This window comes from Acomys minous, assembly GCF_964271855.1.
Source record: "Acomys minous genome assembly, chromosome: 6".
Classification (NCBI taxonomy): domain Eukaryota; kingdom Metazoa; phylum Chordata; class Mammalia; order Rodentia; family Muridae; genus Acomys; species Acomys minous.
This window is the reverse complement of record NC_140487.1, coordinates 37,976,298-37,999,937: the sequence shown is the minus strand read 5'-3', so window position 1 is coordinate 37,999,937 and position 23,640 is coordinate 37,976,298. Positions and strand designations below refer to the sequence as shown.

Genomic DNA, 23,640 nt, shown 5'->3' with positions numbered 1-23,640 from the left:
TTTTCTCATAGTCTGACTATCTCTAACTATTATCTATATTTTGGGATCTTTTTTTTATTAGCCTATCCAGGTACAAAAAGTATCTGTGGTGTTCTCAGTCTTGCAATTCTTCTTTATTAATTTAGGATCATCTTGCAAAGTGTTGAGAAAACCATATAGCAATTTTATTAGGATACAGTTATATCTGAAGATCCATAATTTAGAATTAATGCACTTAAAATAATTCAGAATTGACATAGTTAAGATCATGAATCTTTCCACAGGTGAAATGAGCTATTTATCTTTGTGAGGCAGCTTATTTTACTTAACAGGATAATCTCTGGTTTTATCCAGTTTTCCTAATGACATAATTTTTATCTTATTTGCTTTGTTTTGTTTTGAGCCAGGGTTTGTCTGTGTGGCCTGGACTTGCTTTATAGACCAAGTTGGCCTGGAACTCACAGAGATTTACCTGCCTCTGCCTCCCAAGTACTGGAATTAAAGATGTGTTGCTACCACGCTCAGCTATAATTTTATCTTTATGGCTGAACAACACACACACACACACACACACACACACACACACACACATACACACACACTTTGTCTGTTTACCTGTTGATAGTACTTAGCTGATTCTATAATTTGCCTATTGTGAATAGTGTTATAATAAACATGGATATCCAGGTGTTTCTATAATATGCTGACTTTGATTTCTTTGGTCTATGTCTAGGAATGATATAGGTAGATCACATTTTTAGTTTTAGGGCAATCTCTATACTGATTTCCACAATGGCTGTATTAAATTATAGTTCTATCATTGAGATCTATCTATCTATCTTCCCTCCCTTGCTTTTTATATCTTCAGTAGTATTTATTGTCATTTGTTTTTGTGTTAATAGCCATTCTGACTAGGGCGAGATGGACCCTTTTAATACTTAGATTTGTATTTTTTTTTTTCATGAATTTCTGCCAATGAGTTTTTAGTTAATTCCTTAAAAAGGATCAGGGAAATTCTCACCTATTTCTAAGTCGTTTAACCTTTAACATTTTCTTCAGCTCATGGATACTTTTTGTCTGTGGCACGAACTTTGCCTTTTTCATTTCGGATGTGTTGCATGATGAACTCCTATCTGGGACACCTGTCCACGGGTGTGGAGATCAATGGCGGATCTGAAGGGACGTCCATTTTCACACCCACTCATCTGGTTACCTCCCTGAGCACTCCGTTTCATGCTCTGCAGCTCAGAGCGTGGGAGCATTTCTTGTTGGTCCTGGCTGGATCAGTATTGCATGGAACCTGCCCCTGGGGCAGAGAAAGTTCTTCTCAGGGAGCCCTTTGGACATGGCGTCTTTTGGTTACTTTTATGGCCCTACTTGTGTCAGTCAAGTCTTTCTTTGAATGTGATGTGTAGAACTGGAGTCAGAACCACCGTCCAGAGTGAAATGCTGTCAGTTATAGACACTTGCTTCCTTGCTCAGGTATTTCACTTTTCACACCCTGGGATTTAATTTGCATAACAATCTCTCTCCCTCACTTCCTCTCCCTCTCTTTCTCTGTGTGTCTCTCCCTCTCTCCTTCCCTCCCTTCCTCCCTCCTCTTTCCCTCCCTTCCCTTCCTCCCCCCCACCTGCTCCTTCCCTCCCTCCCTCCTTCCCATGCCTTCCCTCCTTCTTGTGTGTGCTTGTGTGTGCCTGCCACTGTCATTTTGGGTATATGGAGGTCAGAGGAAAACTCTTGGTATTTGGTTTTCTCCTCTACCATATGGATCCTAGAACTCAAACTCAGATCCTCAGGCTTGGTGGCAAATGTTATTATTGCTCAAGTCATCTCTTTAGCTATGATTTGCTTTTTCACGTGTTGGTACAATGACCTTGGCATTTAGTTTTACCTTTTGTGGCTTTTCTCTGTGTAACTCAACGACTGACGTACGACCCCTCTAAGCACTTGTTTTGGAATTCAGAGCTGTGGTCAGTTTCTAATACTGATTTTCGTTAAACTTCATCCTTAGACTCAACTTGTCAGTGTTTAAACTCCACACTCAGTTATGTAGCTGTTCAGGTAACCTCCACACAGCCCTGTCCTTCTGATTTTGGGATGCTCCCATCTCTCCCTAAGTTACTTCTGAGAGTGACAAACAGGGCAGGGCTGAAGATAAAGTCCCGAGGTGTGCCAGTCCGAGGTGGCATTTGGATGGTATTAGCTGTCTATGGTGCAATGGGAACTTGGAAATAGAGTGTGGGTAAAAAAAATAGGCTGAAGATTTAGATTTGGGAGATCAAAGAGCTGAGAGAATCAGTGAGAGGCAAACCAGTGGAAATGGATAAGATGCAGAAGAGAGAAAATAGAAAAGCAGCTGGAAGGGTTGGAAAGAGAAGGAAGATGAGAGAGAGAGAAGGTAGCAGAGAGGGGCTGAGATGTAGGTGGACTGAGGAGAGCTCTGGGCTATAGGAGCCATGAGAAAAGATGGCTTCATGGAGGGCTAATAAGAACGCCAAGAATACCTGAGAAGAAAGGCCATTGTATGTGTTTGCATGTGTGTATGTTTGGGTGGTTGTGGTGGAAGGGTTAGGAACACAATTAAATCCTAGCCCAGCTAGAGGGTATTGGTAATGCTTATTTTTCCCCCGCAGGTCACATGACATGTGCCCATTACTTCATTATTTATACATCAAACTTCCTTTAAGGCAGTTTCCAGTGCATAGCAACATGAAGCAGAAGGTAAGGGCAGACTGCATGGCTTCCCTGCCCCCACACATCCTTTCCCCACTGCTAGGATCTGCTAACTAGTACATTTCTGACAAGGGATGGTCCCATGGGTTATATCAGGGTTCGCGCTCGGCACCGTACACTAAGGGCTTGGAGCCTACTATGATGACATTTCACCATTATATACACTAAGTAGTTTCACTGACTTAAAATTCCTTTATGTTTCCCTCCTCATCCTCTATCTATACTTTTTGGGTGAGGTAAATTGGGAGTATATAAAACAAAGTCTTAAAGCCTAGGATTGCTTCAAACTCATTAGGTGGCTGAGGATGACCTTGAACTCACAATCTTTCTACATCCCAAGTTCTAAGATTACGCAAATGTACCACAAAAAGTAGATTGTATATATTTTTTAAAACATATAATTAAAACAATAACAATAAATAAGTAAGTACAAATATATAATTGTTTTCAAAGGCAGGGATTCACTCTGTAGCCCAGACTGGCTCAGAACTCACTATATATCCCAAACCAGTCTTGAGTTTAAGGCAAGCTTCCCGCCTTCCGGATGCTGGGATGGCTGGTGAGTGCCACCACATCTGGCTGAGGGCAGTCCCTGGACGGATTGCTTCAGAACTCAGGATGGAATGCAGGATTTGGGGTAGAAACAGGATTTGAAGAAAGACCAAGGGATAGAGAAGTAAGAATAAATAAAAAATCAGAGGTAATTTGGGAGATATTTTACTGGTTCCGTTTTCCCAGAGGGAGAAAGAGCGTTGCATGGAGGTTTGGAGTCACCGCTGGGGGTCAGGTGGGAGGTGCCCAAAAGGAATGGGCAAAGCTGGTATCAGTCAGCAGGAAGTGCCTGTGGGGCTAAGTAGGAAAGCGAGCAGTAGTGTTTTTTGTGGCAAGCTTTTATCTGGAAACACTGTGCTGCACGGGAGTGGGGGTGGGGAGTGGACTGGATGCTGGTAGTGGTGGTCCTGGATTGAGGGCTTTCAAGGCCATGGTGGGGACAGTTTGGGGTGCTGGTCAAATCCATGCCAGGCAAGTCAAGCATGGTGTATGCTGATGTTCAGGTGATGTTGTGGTAGGTTTTATTCTTAGGGATCAATGCCTGAGGGGTGGGAGGTAAGCAAATCTGTTTGCTCAGCTTGCTCAGAGCCTGCAGTCCGGAAATGAGCCCTGGCTTGGGGTTGGCAGCGGTACTGCTCCTAGGAGCCCTGGGAGTCCTGGATCCTGTAACACTGGGGGGAAAAAAAATCCCTGCAGGTTGCTTTGCAGGCTGAAGAAGATCTTCATGGCTAGTTTTCCTCAGGACAACTCTAGTGAGTCTTGAAGGCATCTCAAACAGCATCCCTGTCGCCAGTGAGGTGTGTCGGTGTAGATTCACCTGCCGCAATAGGACACAGCCCAGGACAGAGCTACAATTTACCAACCTTATTTCAATCCTAGAAGTAGCAGTGCTTGTAGACCACACCCCTGGCTCCTGCCCTGCAGGATGGTCAGCTAGCCAACGCCGGCTGCTCTCATACAGGATTTCACTTCCAGCGGATACCATTCTTTTGTCTTAAAAAAATGTTTATTTTCTTGTGTGTGTGTGTGTGTGTGTGTGTGTGTGTGTGTGTGTGTGTGACTGTTTTGCCTGAATTTACGTACTGTGTACTCTGTGCATGCCTGGTGCCCACAGAGCTTATAAGAGGGCAGGGCATTGGCTTCCCCGGAACAGCTGTGAATTGCCACGTGAGCTTGGCTCCTCTAAGAACAGTCAGTTCTCTGAAACCCTGGGCCATCGCATCCCTTTAGTTCTGCCTGAGGTTAGTCACTGGCCAGTGTGCATCAAGCATGTAGAATGCAAAGTTCACAGAGAGGCTGTGATTAGCTAAGCTCTAGAAGCTAGCACAGAGCTGGGCTGGTAGTGGGTCCTCTACCCTTGATGACTACAAAGAGACCTGGTGACAAAAAGATGCTTTCAACTTCCAGTGATTTTTGAGGTATACAAATTACTTAAAGATCTTACACATGTAATGAATGGAAGGTTTAGATTCTTAGATTTTTTTTTTGTGCAAATACAGTTATTATTGAAATTAATGAAACTCTTTAGCGGTTTGTTGTTTCTCAAATTGTACTGAATTAACAGCCTCCTGCTTAATTCCAAAGTTCCCAAGGGTTCAGAATCAGTAGCCCAGGGCGGAGTGCAGGCATCAGCACTTAGCTCCGTTCTTCAGAGGGCTGTAGTTACATGCTTCAGGGGAGCCCTCTGAGAAACGCCAGGGGTTGTTTAAAAGTGGGACAGTCACTCACCTAAGTATAATTTATTTCTTTTCTTTTTTCCTTCTGTGGATAGAAGGATGCTAGAATTATAACGAAACACATGGTCCGGTGGGTGTGATACAGGATGGCTCACTTGGAGGGGTCCATAAAGATCCCAAATTATGTAGGTACGCGTTTGTTTGAAAACCATCGGAAGGAATAAGCTTGGGTCTCTCTTGTTTCTCAGGGTGACATTTCAGCAGGACAGTATCTTCTGTTTCAGGATTAAAGGGAGAAACAGTCTGCAGTGCTGTCATAAATAATTCAAAAACCTAAGAGAGCTTAATGTGGAGCATTAAGAAAGTGACCTGCAGCCACACACCGAGTTCAGGGAGAATGCCTCTAGATCAGGTATCACCGGGAAGTAGGTGGGAGGCCCGGCAGTCTACAGGGAGCCATTTCCATGCATTTTTATGACAGAGTCTTAAAGGATTTAATCTCCCCCAGAGTCTGGATTCTGCATTTAACCTCCTGTTTGAGGTCATGAGTCTGCTCCCTCATGACATGTGGTCCACGGTCCAACTCTCCCGCCCCACTGAGCTGTCCTTGCAAATGTCGTCTTGAAAGGGTCTTAAGATTCAATTATTAATCAGAACCCATTCAGGCTGTTGATGCCAGGAATGAAAAAACTTTTCAATTTGCAAAGCTGGGATAAGCTGATCAAGGAGAATGGTACAATTTCATAGGAAACACATTACGCCTCCCACGCCTGTCTAAAGCGCTTACAGAGGCTTAGGGGAGCGCAGAGGATGGTGTGTTTGGGTGGATGCACTGTTAGTCAATGGAGGAAAATTAAGAGGAATTCATAAGCCATGGAGAGCCTCACTTTAAATAAAGTTTTCTTGAGCTGAAAAGAAGGGCTAAATCACTTTACTTTCTGTTTTTTTTTTTAAATCTCATTTCAAATATAAGCCCTGTACAGTTTCATTTAGCAATGCTATTTGCTACGTATGTTCTCTACATTTAATCCTTTTAATTCTGCTCTATCCTTTCCCCTCCCCCTCAGGCTATGAGAATCTAGAAACATTAATAGTCTTCCGAGGTGCCAGACTTCAGGCATTGAGGCGACGAATGACCTAAATCATTTGTCATATCCTGGAAACATACAATTTGTGTTAAGTATAAGAATCTGTGTTGTTAGGAATGAGAGAGAGAGAGAGAGAGAGAGAGAGAGAGAGAGAGAGAGAGAGAGAGGGAGACCTTGTTTCAAAACAAAAACCATCCCCCCTCCAAAAAAAACACACAACAAAACAAATCAACTCTTCCTAAAACAAAGTCCCCAAACCAACCAACCAACCAACCAACCAAATGAAAAACACCCCTCCACCAAAACAATGAAACTGAAAACTACTGAAGTGGTTCTTTCATCACTGATGGGAGGAAATGTGTATTCTGCTCTCTGCATGTGGGAAGTGGGCGGTACAGAAGACTTGAGTATATGTTTCCAAATATACTTCTTTGGCATAAGAGAGGTTTTGAGCTAGTTATTTCAGGACCCTTTCAGTTGTAGGCGGTGCTCTGGAAGGTAGAGGCAAGAGCTGGGGTTCAGAGCTCAGTGGTTAAGAGTGCCACCTGCTCTCCCAGAGGTCCTGAGTTCAATTCCCAGCAACCACATGGTGACTCACAACCATCTATAATGTAATCTGATACCCTCTTCTGCAGATAAAGCACTCATATGCAATAAATAAAATAAAACATAAATATAAAGCTGTTTATGTGGCTGAAAGGAAGCTGCTCTGCAATGGTTCAAAGGGCGCATCTAGACCCTAGCCAGCACTGACACCTGCGCAGAAGTCACGGTAGGTAGGCTTCTTCACTAAGGTCTGGTCAGCTCCCCATCACTGCCTTCCAGTTGACAATGGTAAGACCGAGCTCACCACAGCCTCTGGGAGATTTTCTCAGGCCTCTGTGTAGCTCAGGTATAAACATTAATAAACTTGTTTATGATTTGCTTGCTAATTTGTCTTGTAGTTTTTTGCATGTATATCTCAGCTAGGAGTTATGAGTGATAAAAGGAATTATTTCTCTTCCTTTATAGTTTTCCTAAATGCCAGTGTCTCTTTGTTCTGTCATTTCTAGTTTTCTTCCTTTTATTTTTTTTAAATGTATTTTTCTTATTTCCTGTAGGCAAATAAGTAAGACAGAAATGACCTATATGTTAGGTGTGGTGGCAGCCTTCTGCAGTTCCAGCACTTGAGACAGGAGGATTTCAAGTTGGATGTTATCCCGAGTTTGAGACCAGTCAGAGAAACTTAGTGAGGCCTTCTTTGAAAAACAACAACAACAACAACAACAACAACAATAACAACAACAAACACAACAAAACAAAACCCAAAGTAAACTGGGCATGTTGGTGCATGCCTGTAATCCCAGCACTCAGGGTTAGGGGAGGTAGAGGTGGGTGGATCTCTGTGAATTAAAGGCAGCCTGGTCTACAGAACAGCCAAGGCTACACAGAGATACCCTGTCTTGGGGAAAACAAAACAAACAACCCCTGTAAACTAAAAATTCCCTAAACCAAACCCCAAAACCCAAAATAAGCCCCACTCAAACGTAAAACAAAAACTGTAACAACCCAAGACAAGACAAAGCCTCAATGGGTTGAAATGTCTGCAGTTCATAAATTTGGGACTCGAGTCATTTCCCGTTGGGGGATGGTCTGATGTACTTTGATGCTAATCAATAAAACGCCATCCAACCTGGGCAGAGCCAATGAGATAGGTGGAGCTAAGGTTCCTGGGCTTAGACAGAGAGAATCTTGGGAAGAAGAAAAGGAGACTGGAGAAGAGAGAGAAGAAGGCTGCCATGCATTAGATGGAAGAGAAGCACATGGCCAGCATGGATGGAGATTCGGCCCAGCTGAAGAACGTTAGCAAGTGTTTGGATGGGAAGTAGCTTGATAGAAGTTATTAGAAGCAGATGGCGTGGGACTGGGGCAGGTATGGGATTACCTGCTATGGGAAGTAGTTTAGAGGATTAATGTCTGCCTTGCTTGTTAGGATTCTGCTTCAGCCTGCCCACCTGTGATGTCACTGCTTACCTGCCATGGGGGCGTGGCCCTGCCCTGGGCCATATAAAAGACACCCTCCATGTGGTGCGAGCTCTCTCTCCTTCTCTCTCTACCTCTCTCTACTTCTCTATCTCTCTACCCCCACCGCCCCCCCTCCACGTGTGTCTCCAGAGACGGTTCCTGTATCTCCTTATTAAACCTCTTAAGTGGATCTGTTGTGTGGTGTGATTCCGTCCCTCTGTACAGCTCTGCCCTTCACCTCTAACCGCCACTCACTTTTTACACTGCCTCAGGTTAACTAAGGCTATTTTTAAATATAACAAGTGTCTGTGTCTTGATTGATTGCTAGCCAGGCATACTGGTAATACTGAAGTAATAATAATTACAGGCCTAATAATAAACATTATTAGGCCATATAGATAATTTAAAAACAAGTGGTGCTTGACATGGGGCAGGTATCCACACTCTTTTTTTTTTTTTTAATTTAGTTTTACTTCATGTGCATTGAGGTGTTGCCTGAATGTATATCTGTGTGAGGGCATCAGATTCTCTGGAACTGGAGCTACAGACAGTTGTGAGCTGCCATGTGGGTACTGGGAATTGAACCCATGTCTTCTGGAAGAGCAATCAGTGCTCTTAACCACCGAGCCATCTCTCCAGACTCTATCGACACTCTTAAAAAATCATATTTTGTCATAGTCTGAAAGGGAGGAATAGCTCCCAGAGAGTGTCCATGGGCCAGAACAAAGATGGCGGCACACACATGGCCGGTTGGAGAGGCAGATCTAAGAGACTGTCAGTCTTCTAAATTGCCCTAGGGAATGGAGTTAACCACCTAAAAATAGAAATAATAAAATAAAAACTGCTATGGTCCCTTTCCAAGGCACCATGGCGGAAGGCTCCTGGATCTTTTTTGGATTTGTTCTGATGTTTATGAATTTGTTTGTAATGGGCTTAGTCATAGGCACACTTCTCCTTAACCCCTCTAAAAATGTTTGGGGAGAAAGACAGAGAGCCAAGAGATGTGAGGCTAAGTTTCTGGCAACTAAAAAGGAAGGAGCCAAACTCTTTTCCTTAGAGTTAATAGTGGCTGACATTCAGAACTCCCTAGCTGCAAGGTGTTTGTCAGGGCTTCTTGGAAAAGGTCCACCAGAAAAGAGATAGCAATAACTAAATTCCAAGGAATGGTGGACAGGATTTCATTAACTGAAGCCTAAATTGGAACAACTCACCCAAGGCTTAGAATTTTCTTGTTTCCCTGCATGATTTTTGCCTGAGATTTCTAAAGATTTTGACTGAATTAAGATAAAATAGTTGAACAGGGTAGTGGTGACAGAAGCCCTTAATCCCTACACAATGGAGACAAAGACAGGCAGAATTTTTGAGTTGCAGACCAACCCGGTCTCCACAGGGCGAGGCCCCTGCTGATAAGATGTTACTTACAGAGATTGTTTAGGATTTAAACTGACACGTTTTTCAATACGTTCCTTTTTCTTAACAAGGGATTATATGTACTTACTGATCTAAAGGATGGATACACATTAATTTTAGGTTTATGTAAAAAAAAAAAAGATGTAGGTGCTCTATAAAAGGCCAGCCAATCTCCTTAAAAGTGGAACGTTCATGGGAGATATGGTGCCAAAGGGTAATTGGCCTAAGAAATACATTTTGTTGATCAAAGTAAGGACCAAGGTTAAGAGGGGAGTCAGACATATAAGCTGCATGCCTTCCGTTGAGAATGGGTGAGACAAAACCACCCGCAACAAATGTGAAAAGCCAGGTACAAGATGCCTGCAATATACATAAGCCCTAAAATAAAACGAGAGTTTATATGATGTTTATTTAAAGCTTAATGCCTTTATCTTTGCTCAGGGCAACTGGCTTGTCTCTAAAATGGGAAACATTTTCTTGGGAAATAGGCAGCGGCCTGGCCTATGCATCAGGAGCCATGGAGAAGGACATTTAGAACTACACAGTCTTGTTTTGATTTCAATATGATGATAATTGTATGTCCATTGTTAATGGGGATGTTACACTTTGTCTTTGAAAGAGGTCAAAATAAAAAAAGACCTAAATAAAAGAGGAACTTAAGAAAGTCTATGTTTACATGAATTCAAACTGCAGATCTAGCAGGTAACTTATATTGCTAATCCCACTACATGGGAGTAGCTCTGAGACTGGCTGAGACATGAATGTCTATGCATAGCCAAAGTTTCTTGTTGGTTACAGAATCCCCATGATTTATTATTAGATGCCATTCTTTGTATGGCATGAATGAAGATTTATAGATGTCTTTCTTCTGCTCATACAAAGAGCAGAGAACCAGCCTTAATTGTTCTGTGCATCCTGCAGACCTAATACATTCATAGTTTTAGGACTGTATAATGCTTATGAGAAATTATATGTTTTCAGAATTAAAGAACCAGACACCGACACTGGATCAGACCTGACAGGATTCATTCCTCCAGCATGCTGAGACGCTGACATCCTGCATCCTTCATGTTCCAGCCCCAGGTGCTTTGGTTGCTGTTCCTCATCAGAAAAGGACAGCTTCAAAGGAGGATCCTGATCAAATTGATCCAGCATTTCAGACGTCCCATACAGGAATTATATTAAGCCTGGAATTTCTTAACATTTAGAGACTGGAGCACAAATACTATTCCTAGCTTGTTTAACTGTTTTTTCCAGTTTTTTTTGGGCCCCAATACAGGTATTCTCTGCCCCAAATCAGCTTGAAGAAACTTTAAGAGAAAGATGGCCCATTTCCCTTAAGAGAGGTTGGGTAGGTTTTTGGTTGCTTTCTTGGGCTATAGATGTTTATTGTCATTGGGAGTTGGTTAAAAGTTATTGGTCTTTTTCAAAGAAAAAAATGAGTTTGGATATAGAGATGTCTCTTTTCCTTTCTTTCTTTTTTAGGTATAGAGATAGGGATAAAAAAAAAAAAAGAAAGAGGAATATAGACATATATAGGGATGATAAAACAAAAAGTAGATTATTGAATCTACTCCTCAACTTAAGGCTTTAGTTGTTAGTCATAAATAAGGTTAATTTTAATTCATTAATGTAGAATTTTGTATATTGATGCAAAATAAGTTTAATCTTGATACATTGGAATAGAATTCAAATTTAATATGATCCTTCACATATTATATTTCTACTCTAATATGAGGTATTTTGCACATACAACTCAATTAATACATGGTTTACTTCTAATACTCTGATAGTGTTATTGTAGACTGTTTGGGATAATTAAGTAATACAAGTCGCTTGTTGATCACTTCATGGTCATGTCAAGTATAGAAATATACATGCTAGGTTTAACAGATATTATTCTATAGTTAGATAAGGCCTTCAAAAAACTCAGAGACCTACAGAAATTCGCATTTAAAAAATTTTTTTTAAAATTATTTTAAGGATTCTTTGACAATAAGGTAGGTTAACTCCTGGCAGCACCCAGCCTACCTCAAAGAAGATGATGAGCATTGAAGAACCTCCTTGTGGAGATGGCTTCGAGTGTGGTGGAAACAGCCATAGGACAAAAATGTCCTTGTTTCTCCCACAGACAGAGTTCTGCCTAAAAACGGGCAAACTTGGATGGAGGCAGAGTTGACCCCCAGACTCTGTCAAGACAGGGTAAGCAAATCCTCAACCAAGCAAGTCCTACTTCACAAATATGTCTGTCAGATATACTGGGCCAGAAAGCTGAAGATGATGGGCCAACGTTGTAGAGAGTTTTGGGTGACCTGTCAGGCAGTAAACTGTCTCTGTCATTTTTTTCATTTTGGAAGCTGCCAACCTGCACTTCCTGTTTCCTTAGATAGTTACATTTATTCCTTCTCAAGTCTCTGATGGAGTTGAAAGCCAGATAGTTGTTTTAAAGTTAACCTTAGTTGTTTAGGAGTTAAGATACTTTTAGGTCTAGATAGATACTTTTGCGTTGATGGATTTAAGCTTTAATAAATATTGATTTAGGTTCAAAACTTTAGACTCACAAAGATAAAACAGATAATATTTTCTTCAAGATTGCCAAATATCTTTTGATTAGACATTATGTATGTAAGCCTTACCTATTGGTTTTTATGATTATTCTTATGGTATATAAAAATGGCCTTTTTATTTAGACAGAAAAGGGGAATTGTTTGGGGATGGTCTGATGTATTTTGATGCTAATCAATAAAAAGCCATCCCACCGGGGCAGGGCAGATGAGATAGGTGGGGCTAAGGTTCCTGGGCTTAGACAAAGAGAATCTTGGGAAGAAGAAAAAGAGACCAGAGCAGAGGAGAGAGAAGAAGGCTGCCATGGGTTAGGTGGAAGAGAAACACATGGCTGGTGTGGATGGGGATTTAGCCCAGCTGAAGAACATTAGCAAGTGTTTGGGATGATGGATGGGAGGTAGCTTGGTAGAAGTTATTAGAAGCAGATGGCATGGGATTAGGACCGGGATCCCATACCTGCCCCACTATGGGAAGTAGTTTAGAGGATTAATGTCTGCCCTGCCCCAGGTTAACTAAGGCTATTTCTAAAAATATAACAAATGTCTGTGTCTTGATTGATTGCTAGCAGGTTTTACTGTAGTAGTAATAATACTAGGTATAGGCCTAATAATAAACATTATTAGGCCACACTGGTTAATTAAATACAACAATTTCCCTCCAGGATTAAGGTTTAACCTCTAGCACTGTGTAGGGACACATGAAGTCATTCTCAGTTCAGAGGAGACTGGGCACAGGCGGCACCCGGGTACCAGCTGCAGATGTGCTGACCCGGTGCTAAATGAAAACTTCAGAAAGCAGAAAAATGCTACAGAGCTACTGAACTATAAAACCTTTTTCTCCCTTGTTATGGGGTCGTTCACCTCATCACAGATTTTTGTTTTTTTCTATTTAATGACACTTAAGTAAATAAAATTTCTTAGCATCATTTTTGTTGCTTGTCTCTTCATTGTGTACAACACCTGCTTCAAATGCAAGTGCATCTGACTCACGTGTATAGTCACTAATATCTACGTGGTACGATCTATCATCTGTCCCTGCTGGGTGCCTTGAACTAGCTAAGGGAAAAACAGTCTTAGGTCTGGTGCAGGAAGGCTGAGCTCCCTCCCCCAAGGCCCAGAGAGGCTCAGAGTGGCTGGTCAGGAGTGCTCCACACGCCTTAGGACAGAGAAGACCCTCACAGGTTGTTCAGGCCTTTTAGCTGTTCAAATTCACCTTCCTGTTAGCCATTGGTCTAACACATTGCTCCCTGGTTTGGAAGGCCCCAGAGGGGAAGGCTCCTCCCCACCGGTGGGATCTCTAACCCCTAGCAGACAGGTTCCCCCAAAGGCTTTGAGAACTCCCACGCTAGGTCAGCGGTGAGCAGGTGGGCTTGCTTCTCACTGAGCAGAGTCATTTCGCCCATTGTTCCACTAGACACAGGGAGGTCCTGCCAGTGCCAGGTGATGGATGACCCCCGCTGCTGTCAGGCCTGTCATGAGGGGCTGCAGGAGAGGTGCATCTAATTGTGCCTCTCTCCACCGCTGCCAGACTCCTGTGTGAGGCAGTGGGTGCCAGTGGCCCCTAGGCAAGAACAGAGAAGTGAGTCCACAGTGTAGGCCAGGGGACAGGAATCTGCTCTGTAGTAGAAGGGGAGGAGGGAAGAGGGGTGGGAGGGAGAGGAAGCCTTGCTTCTACCATGGCCGGTTTTCTTCCCTCTCCTTTCTTTTTCTCCCTCCCTTGCCTTCCTGCCTTCCTTTCTTGCTGACTCATCATTTTCCGACCCCTCAGGTGTGGTGTGTGTGTGTGTGTGTGTGTGTGTGTGTGTGTGTAAGTTTCCGTGCTTTTCTGGATACAAAGTAAGAAGATAAAATTTCCAGAACGAATATTTCCCACCCTACATTACTTGTAGCTTCTCTGGACCCTGCTTTTTTTTTTTAATTTTCTCCTTTCTTGTTCCCCTGTCTTTATCTCGTCTTTTAATGACTTGTTTATAGTTAATTAAGACCTATTCCTCTCTTGCCTGAACTCAGTGTGGTTTCAGCATTCAGTACTGGGGAGGTTTCCATCTGGGTATGTGTGGGGAGTGCAGGGAGCCCACGGGAAGAAGGAGAAGAGCCAGAGAAAGTCACTGGGGCCAGGTAAAGAGGGGGGCAGGAAGTGTGAGGAAGCAGATAAACAAGGAAACAAAGAGAAAGGAAGGAGGTGGGAGAGAGGAGAGAAGTGAGGAGAGGGGAAAAGGGAGGGAGGGCGGTGATAGGAGGAGCCATGTTTCCCTCACTGTCCCTGGAGGGTTGGCTGTTCCAGCAGCAAGTCTTGCTCCACTCCCATTGGATGCTTTGCATTGTGACCACACACGTTCTGGGCCCTCTGAGTAGGTGTGGGTGCCCTGAAGGGAACTGGGGTGAGGCTGGGCTTAGCTCGTGGCCTCTCATGGCGAGACTCTCCTAGAGTCCCAGGGGGCCGTCACAGGGATCTTCACAAACAGGAATTTACTTATCCCAGTGCGACTACTCCCAAAGCTGTAAAAGCCGAGTGCATCCACCCCCAACTCTTTTTTTTTTTTTAAAGTACTGATCATGCAGCCTAAGTTGGCTTCTGACTTTCTTTGTAGCTGAAGATGATGCTGCCCTTCTGATCCTTCTGCTAGTACCTCCCCAGTGCTGGAGTTAAAGGCGTGTACCTCTTCACTGGGATCATCCTGTGCGAGGCATTGAGCCCCAGGCTTCGTGTATGCTCCACAAGCTCTCTACCAACCGAGCTACACCCCAGTGCAGAACTTCAAAGTCTTAAAAACAAAAATTTTCTTAGTGGCATTACAACAAATTCTCCGTTTGGGTCCTACTGGAAAGTGCCTGGGGGAAGAATAAGAAGTAACAGCAGCTGTGCATGGGGCCAGACTTCTAGTCTGTCTTGGGTCTGCATGCCTCCAGAGATGCAGATTCCCTGGGAGCTGTCAATCAATCTGTCCAAAAAGCCTCAGGCATCAGCATCTTGCTGCTGTGCGCTCTCTCTCTCTCTCTCTCTCTCTCTCTCTCTCTCTCTCTCTCTCTCTCTCTCTCTTCCTCTGAGGCACATCTCACTGTGAATTTTCCCTACAGGAGTGACAAGGACTAATTTTTCAAAAGGACAGTCCAGTTCCTTCTACAGACCCAGAGAAGCTGGGGTCCTTACAGCCTCTTCCTCAAGAAGTTAGAATAATGTTTGTTTCCAGCTTCAGAGAGAAGGTTAAATACCTTGGACAAGGCTTCCTTTCTCCAGAGCAAAGTTTGTCTGGTTCCCCTTACAGAAGTACATCAGAAATCTATTTAAAAACAGTTTTGGATGCCGGACGTGGCTTTATTCCCAGCACTCTGGAGGCAGATGCAGGAGTATCTTTGTGAGTTCGAGGCCAGCCTGGTCTACAAAGAGACCCAGGACAGCCAAGGCTACACAGCCCTGTCTCAAAAAACCAAAACGAAAACCAAACCAAACAAAGAAAGAACAGTTTTGGGCTTCTCATGGCAGGAGTTAGTTGCTTCATCTCTGGTGGTGGGTGGTGGGTGGTGGGTGGTGGTGTGGGTGGGTCAGAAACCACTTTTGAAATAAATAGAGAGCTCATTTGCAAATCAGCCTGTGGCAGTGGTTCTCAGAATCTAGGAGGCCTCACACAGCATCTGGGACGGACTGCCAGTGTGCTTAATTCCTAGGTCTGGAGCTCAGTAATTTACGTTTTGAACAAGCTTCTGGGGATGATACTGTTGCTTCTCTGGGAGCTGCATTTGGAGAACAATTAGAACAATTTAGTCTCCTGTCAATTAGGCACAATCTATTCGCGATTTCTGGGAAGTCCCCAGAATCAGCGCTCGTAGACAGCAGTGGTGGCAGGTTTGCTTCCTTGTGTTGGAAGGGCAGGAACAGGGCTGTAGTGCAGGGCCACTGGCCCTCTGCACCAGGCCAGCCTGCAGGCCTTTCTACGATCAGGTGGACAGGTGTGCTGACCCCCAGCTTCTGTGTGCTGCCTCTTTTGACTCTTGCAGGCCCGGTTTGTTTTCAGGCCTCCTCAGGAAAACAAAAAAACAAAAACACGAAGACAAAAACGAAGGAGGGGACAATTCAAGAGCCTTCCAGTAGGTTCCAGAACTATTCTAGAGTAACTGTAAATGCTAAGGAGACAGAATTCTCTGTGGCAACGCTAGTTTTGGAGAACCTATTCGGAATGATGGCTGGGCATTATTCTCTTGGTGAAAGGTCACCAAACCCTGGCTGATATTTTAGGGGTCTCAGCCACAGCTCCCCCTTTTTTTCCATCTAGGAAGAATTTCAGGCTGGGCCTGTGGTACATTGGTAGGTTCTCACAGGAGCTCATCTTTTCCTCCCTCTCTCCTTCCATTTTTTTTCCTCCATCCCTTTTCTTTCCCTTTCTCCACCTGCAGTTCCCAATTTCTCCACTTGAGGTCTCAATAGGACAGCGATTTTCTTAGACCTCTTCTGCTTAAGATGGCTTAGGAACAAGCTTGGGGGGGAAAATCACTCCTTCCTAACTCCTAGCTGGCTCAATTGTTCAGGGAGCTCGCTGGTAAAAAGAAGTATTTGAGCAAGGTGCTGACATCCACTTGTCTGCTAAGATCCTCAGTGGGATGACTGGCCATGCGTGGCTTCCTGAAGGTGCCATTTTTCTTTTCAGGCAGTGTTATAGCTGTCCCAAGTGGATGGAGGATGTTGATTGTAGCCAAGCAGTGGTTGGTAGATCATTTCTACAATTCCTAGCTGCTGTGCTTTCCATATAACAGGCTGTATCTGCCAGTCTTAAGTGAAGTACAACCAGGTGTGGCTTTAAGAGCCCCTCCGCACTTCCCTGCCGGATGGATTGCTCCTTTGCTTCTTCTTCTTTTTATATTAATTTATTCAGATTACAACTCAATTGTTATCCCATCACTTGTATCCCCCCCATTCCTCCCCCTCCCCCCCCCCCACATCCTGCTTCACCCTATTCCTCTCCTCTAGGTCTATGACCGAGGGGACCTCCTCCCCCACTATATGGTCATAGGTTATCAAGTCTCTTCTTGGTAGCCTGCTTATTCTTTCTCTGAGTGCCACCAGGCCTCCCCACCAAGGGGAAGTGGTCAAATGTAGGGCACCAGAGTTCATGTCAGAGTCAGTCCCTGCTCTCCACATACCTGTGGAGAATGTCCTGTCCCTTGGCTAGATCAGAGTAGGGGTTCGGTGTTTACTACTTGTATTGCCCTTTCTTAGTGCAATAGTTTGAGCAGATGCTCCTAGGCCCTGATCCACCTGTCATGATGTTCTTCTTGTAGGTTTTTAGGACCCTCTGGATCCTTCTATTTCCCCATCTCCTATATTTCTCTTACCCGGAGTCCTAGTAGGATGTCCTCACATCTATCCCAATCTCCTGGTAAGTGAAGACTTTCATGGGACATGCCTTTTGGGCTAGTGCCCAATTATAAGTGAGTATATACCATGTAAGTCTTTCTGTTTCTGGGTTAACTCACTCAGTATGATCATTTCTAGTTCCATCCATTTGTCCACAAATTTTGGGATTTCCTTGTTTTTAATAGCTAAGTAGTATTCCATAGAAGCTGAAATTCATCCCGGCAAGGCTTTCCTAGGCCACAGGATTTTGTTTACCCACTGGTTTCTGAATCTGAGATGGATACACCAAATTAACTCTGTGACATTCCATGTCTGGTTTGTTCCTCCCAGCCAGCTCTGAATCACCGTGAGATCCATGGAACATTCATTTAAAACTCAAATGGAGGGCTGGAGAGATGGCTCAGTGGTTAAGAGCACTGGCTGCTTTCCCACAGGATCCGGGGTTCAATTCCTTGCACTCACATGGCAGCTCACAACTGTCAGTGACTCCACTTCCAGGGAATCTGACACCCTCACACAGATATGTAGGCAAAACACCAACGCACATAAAATAAAAATAAACTAAGTGAAAAGCTTCAAATGGGCCAAATTGTTAAATTCAGTGATGATTCTTTTTCCCTCCCCCTGCCCAAAAAAAAGGTAACTCTGTGCATATGAAGGCAATAACTCAGAATTAAGGCAGACGCTGGCACATGCGTGTTTCTATGGTTGCCCTGTTGGCATTTAGGCCCTCCTCTGCTGCAGAGTTCCTGGCCGCGACCCTTACCTACTGGGTTCCAGAGCTCCTGGGAAACAGACACTGGCTGATCTGTACATTTTCTGCAACGTGTCCAGATTTCAGAAACCAGGTGACTAACCCTGAAACATGTTGATGTGAGCTCATGGGACCAGGTAGTGAAGGCCCCACACTTAGTTCTCACTTGTACGTTTTCCTTCTCTGGCCTGGTTTTTCTTCAGTTTGTAACAAGTACAGCTTTTCACCACACCCCCCACCCCCCTCCACCAAGGCTGTCCCCATTTGCACAGCCTAACTGACTTTCCCGGTAACTTCCTGTGGAAAATGCAGGTGGAAGCTGACACCAAACCAGCCCAAATGAGTAAGTTAATGTTAATTAAGCAATTAATGAGCGAACTTGGCATAGGTACGTCTTGTTGTCAGCTGTTCTGAATTTACAAAGGAAAAATCCATGGTTCAGCCACACTAGCTTTCTTCAGCTTACCCATGCCTCCAGTGGCCGAGTCAGGAATAGGAAGCACCTGGGCTCCTTTTGGGGGGATTCTTACTTGTTTACTTTATGTTTATGGCGTTGCCCCAGAGCTCTGTGCATTATTCTGTCCAGAGAGAAGGGAGCCCCGACCCTGCACTGGCAGGATGCATTGGTGGAAAGAGGAGGAAGGGCTTTTAATCGGCCCCCACTCCAAGCTATCTCCTCCTGTAAGGTCTCAGCCATTGTGTATGAACGAAGGAGTTTGGAGCAAAAAGATCCATCCCTAATAACTTTTGGCTTCCTGCATGTCTAAATGGTGGCTTTGGGTCCCAACACTGTGTAGTTTGAGTCCCAAAGACTGGGCAGTCTTTGGTCAGATGTCAAGAGAGCATCTTCAGTTTCAAATTCTTATTATGCAGAATATATGACTCAGTAACTTCAACATGCACCAACACTTCAGCGAAATTGATAGCTTCAGACTGCAGTCAAGTTTGTGCACACACATGGGTGGACGGGGTGATAAGGCGGGATTATATTTTACTTTATTTGGGGTACTGGGGATTGAACCTAGGGCTCATGCCAGGCAAGCACTTTATCTCCAATCCAAGCTGTATATTAAATGTTCCAGATGTACTCTTCTCAGGCACAAATATCTCCTCCCATCAATTTTCTTATTCTGGAAATTCAATTTGCCCTATATTAAATTCCCTCAGAGTGAAAATATGGTTTGGGTAGAATCAGAGAATACCAAAAGGAGTAGTGTGTGTGTGTGTGTGTGTGTGTGTGTGTGTGTGTGTGTGTGTGCGCGCGCACATAATGAAGGCCTGTTTTAGCTCATATCTAGCTTAAAGCCCACTGTCCTTTCTCTTTTATAATATGTTTTTTTCCTCCACGTATGTATGTTTATCCATCATATATGTATATACAGAGAGAACGCCCCCATAGCTTCCTGTTCCCTGGTGTGACAGACTGCCATAGAGAATGGCAGAGCAATAGCCAGCCTGTTTAAGACCCCTGGCCCCAGAGAACACCGAACAGGTCCGTAGAGCAGCCTTTGTGGTCCTCCGTCTTGGAATGGTTTATCAGTTAGGCGTGGGCAAGGGCTTAGCATCCCCAGCTGATTACCCGAAAATAGTAACTCATTGCATTCCCCAGGACTCCCGGCTTGCTGGGAAGACACCAGGCAGACGGTCCTGTGTTCTCTGGTTCTTCCCCTGTGCCGGACTTTGTGTGTGGGGTGAAGCAAAGGTATAAAATCAGGAGCAAAGACATAGACTCTATGGCTTATAAAGACAGTTCATGCGGCCCAAGTGCCAAGCGCTGGAAGCGGGAATCGGAGGATAGCGGAGTGAACATGCGGGGGGGTGGAAGGCAGAAGCGCACAAAGCAGCTGTACCCACAAGGAGCCATGCTCGCACTTACATGGTGAGGTCTCACACTACCTTAGTTTGCCTTAAGCATTTCCATCATCTGAGAGTGTGGGAGGGAAAAACAGAATAGTTAACAGTAAAGTAAATTAAGAGCTCACCGCTCTCTTCTTAACAGCTAAAGTCAACACTTCTGCCCAGAATTCCATTCACACTGTGCAGAGACACATCACGGGGGTGGGGGATGAGGGGTGGGGAGTGGGGGGGGGGTGAGGGGGTGGTGGGGGAGGTTTGTAGTGAGTTGAGGGCTCAGTCCTGAGAAGCAGGCTGTCTGGGCTCAATCCTTGGCCCTGCAACTTGCTAGCTGTTTGACCCTGGATAACTGTCTTATCTTTTAGCGCCTTCATTTTCTTATCTGCAAATGGGTCTAACAGCAGCACTTACCTCATGAGCATGTGGCGAAGAAGCTATTGAGTGACACACATAAAACACAGGACAGTCCTAGTCAACACCCAGCCTTCTCTGCATGTTTGAAACAATGACGTCATTGTTAATTGTGTCTTTGGATTCCCTAAGCAATGCAACTGAGACTAGAGGAATAAAAATGCATAGAAAGCCAAAGACTCAGAGCATTAGATACTCTGAAAGAAAACTAACTCAGGAGAGGACAAAGTAAGAAAGGCATAGGGACAAGAAAGAAATTATCTGTGTGATGGTATAGGTCTTTGAGGCATCCGTTCAAATTCTAGGTCACCCCAAAGCAATTCAGAGTTGGGTTTGAAGAATGATAAATAAAAACCAACTGTTTGCACATTGATTCGTTAACCTGAAAGCTTCGTTCACACCCTGTAATTCCAGCTCGGTCTATATCCCCAGATGGCAGTCTGCATGTTTTTGTTGCTTGAGTTCTGTGCCTCAAGCTGCTGAAAGGTGCAATGCAGGGACCCGAGTGTCAGGAAATGGCCCTGGCTGGTCCAGTCATACAGGGGGGCAGCCTCCTGTCTCCACTCCTCCCCAGAGCCATCTAATCAGCATTCGTCTCACTTGACAGGGTTTTGTGGTCCAAAGAGAAAGAAGATACGTCTCTGAGATGGAGCAGACATCTATGCCTAAAGTAAACTTTCAATCAAAATGTCCCCGGATGACCTTGATGGAGGATGTCTTTGCTGACCATCCTCTGTGGCCATGTTGTGGAACTTTGTCCTCTGATTATGGCATGGCTGTCATTGCCCTCATAAAAGATTGGGTCCAGTAATGTTCCCTCATGGGAGAGAGGGAGGGACCACCAGGCCCTTGAAGCTCACGGGCCTTCTCTTGAGGATACACTACACTGCTTTGGGGGAGGAAGAGAAGACTCATAGGTTTTGTAGCTATTGGTACATTGACATGCCACGTAGGTAACTCCAGGCAAACAAATCAGTTCATCAAGCTGAAGTTGGCTGGGATCATTTCTTTGGTTTGTCTTTGTCTATCTGTCTGGGAGTAAAGAGAAACAGACCCCCAGAACTCACAGGCTAAGTGCTGGTTGGGCGAGACTGGTGTGCTGTTAGCTCTCACCTCTGAGGTAAGTGCCTCTCTCTATCTCCCAATGGTGCCCTTGCACATGTCCGTGCCTTTGAAGCTAGGTCTCACAACAACACCCGGGGTAATAGCAGGGAGCTCAAAGCAATGAGCTGTCACAGCTCCCTGTGTTCCAAGCATATGCAGCACCTCCCTCTTCAACAAACCTCTGGCTTTAAAGACTCTCAACCCCCTAGTGTTTCATGGGATCCTACTCTTGGTTTCTCTTATTGCTAGTCTACACATCACTGGTCCAAGGACATGTTCAAGATAGAAGACCCAGGCCTGCCCTCTAACCTTGTCAATGTGATGAGAAGGCATGAGTTCCTGCGCTGGCTCGTTTTTTGGTATATGAGCATTTGGACAAAGAGAATTGACATTTGAAAGTTGGACACAGGAACCATCCTTCACACGAATGAAAAGTGACTCTGTAAGTTTTCAGCTGGACCATAGAAGGGAAGATTAATGGAGAACAGGCCAGAATATGTTTAGTAGCTTAGATACATCCCCTTTGCCAGAACAGGTGAGGTACAAGCTGTGGTGCAGGAAGCAAGCTTTCTCCCTGAAACAGACATGGCAGTCTTGCCCAGTTTTACTCAAGGCACCACACAGGGTCTGTGGCTACATTCTGGTAGGGCCCTGAGAGGACCAACTATTTGTGCAGGGTTTTAGCATGTATGTATGTATGTATGTATGTATGTATGTATGTATGTATGTACATATTTACATTCAATATAACCTGTGGAGTTGAATTTCACAGCCAAGGAGCTGCTAGGCATTGTGGGCTCCCAAGTCTGTGCTTTGCTTTCTCCTGCAGCCTCTCACTGGGTAAAACACAGCATGCTGCAGTGGGGGTGGGCTAGATGGCTGTGATCCCAGCTTCATGTGTACGGCACAGAAACTGGCTTATAAAGACACAACCTCAGACCTTCCCAATCACAGGTACTGTTTCAAGGACAGGGGTTGCATTGCTCGGGCTGCGGAACACGAAGAGACCCCTCCATCTGCTCAGCATCTCTTTGAAGGGATTCTATTTGTGTTATTAGGACGTTGCCCAGGCAGCTGCGTGGTGGAAAGAGACCGAGGACGCTCAAAGAGGCAAAGGGATTTTTCAACCTGGAGAAGCGGGTCCAGTGAATTGATGTTTGCAGAAACAGTGACATTCAAATAGAGTTATTAAGCAATTAGCCAAATTATAGTTAGGATGGGAAACAGGATTTCAAAGGGGATCATTAAAAGAAAGGCTCCATTGTACTTGGGGGTTTTTATGCTGCATCATCAACCTGCATGTGCTTCCGCATCAAGTGAAGGAGGTTGTTATTTTGGCAGAAGAGATGGAGGCAGGCGTGCTTTTGTTTGTGGGTGGTACAAAGAAGCCACGTCTCCTGGGGGTGGGGGTGGTGTCCGTAGCTCCTCAGCTCACAGGGGCGCAACTGGACATCTGTGTCCCTTTGAGGCAGGGAGGCTGACACTTGGCATCATCGTCAAGCACAGGATACACCTTAGTAAAGAGTTTGATCGAAGTCACTTTTGAGTTCTGTTCTGGGTCGCAATCCGTTCCCAAGGCGAGCCCGAGGTCTCCCAGGTTTTAACTGAAGGTGACAGCCCAGAATCAATGGGCCATGGGCCTCTCGAGGGACCATCTTGATTACACTAATTGGTGTGGGAAGACTCATACACTGTGGGTGGCACTGTTTTCTTACTGGGATCCTGGACTGAATAAATGAAGAGGGGGAACTGAGTAGAAGCCCCCACACCTTGGTAACTGCCAGTTCCGGGTGGATACAGCGAGAACAGCTCTCCCAAGCTCTTGTTCATGTGCCTTCCCTCCGGTGATGGATTACAACCTGGACCTCTGAGCCGGAATAAACCCTTCTCCCTTACTCCGCCTCTGTCAGGGTATTGTAACATGCTGTCGGCAACAGGAAGAGAAAGCACAGCAGCAGGCATAGGCTAGGTCTCTATGGAGGAAATGTCAGAACTGGCTTCCCCGACAGAGGAGAGCTAACGCTTGAGTAGCCGTGACAGCCTTTCTGTGATCGCCTCATCACAACGGCTGGCTTTATTATTTTAAAGATTTATTTACTTTGTGTATATACATGCTTTGCCTGCTTGTACATGCATCACATGTGTGCCTCATGCTGATGGA

At 44.7% G+C, this 23,640-nt stretch overlaps 1 protein-coding gene across 2 annotated transcripts in view; it reads right to left on the bottom strand.

Annotated features, from left to right (window-relative positions):
• LHFPL3 (LHFPL tetraspan subfamily member 3) overlaps positions 1 to 23,640 on the bottom strand; it is a 470,489-nt gene that overhangs the window by 23,619 nt on the left and 423,230 nt on the right. The window contains exon 3 of one of the 2 annotated variants that reach the window (XM_084788072.1): positions 19,987 to 20,034. The exons of the other annotated variant lie outside the window; for it this stretch is intronic. Coding sequence (XP_084644198.1) covers positions 20,018 to 20,034 — 17 coding nt within the window. The 3' untranslated portion in view covers positions 19,987 to 20,017. The remainder of the gene's footprint in view (positions 1 to 19,986; positions 20,035 to 23,640) is intronic. 2 annotated transcript variants of the gene reach the window in all.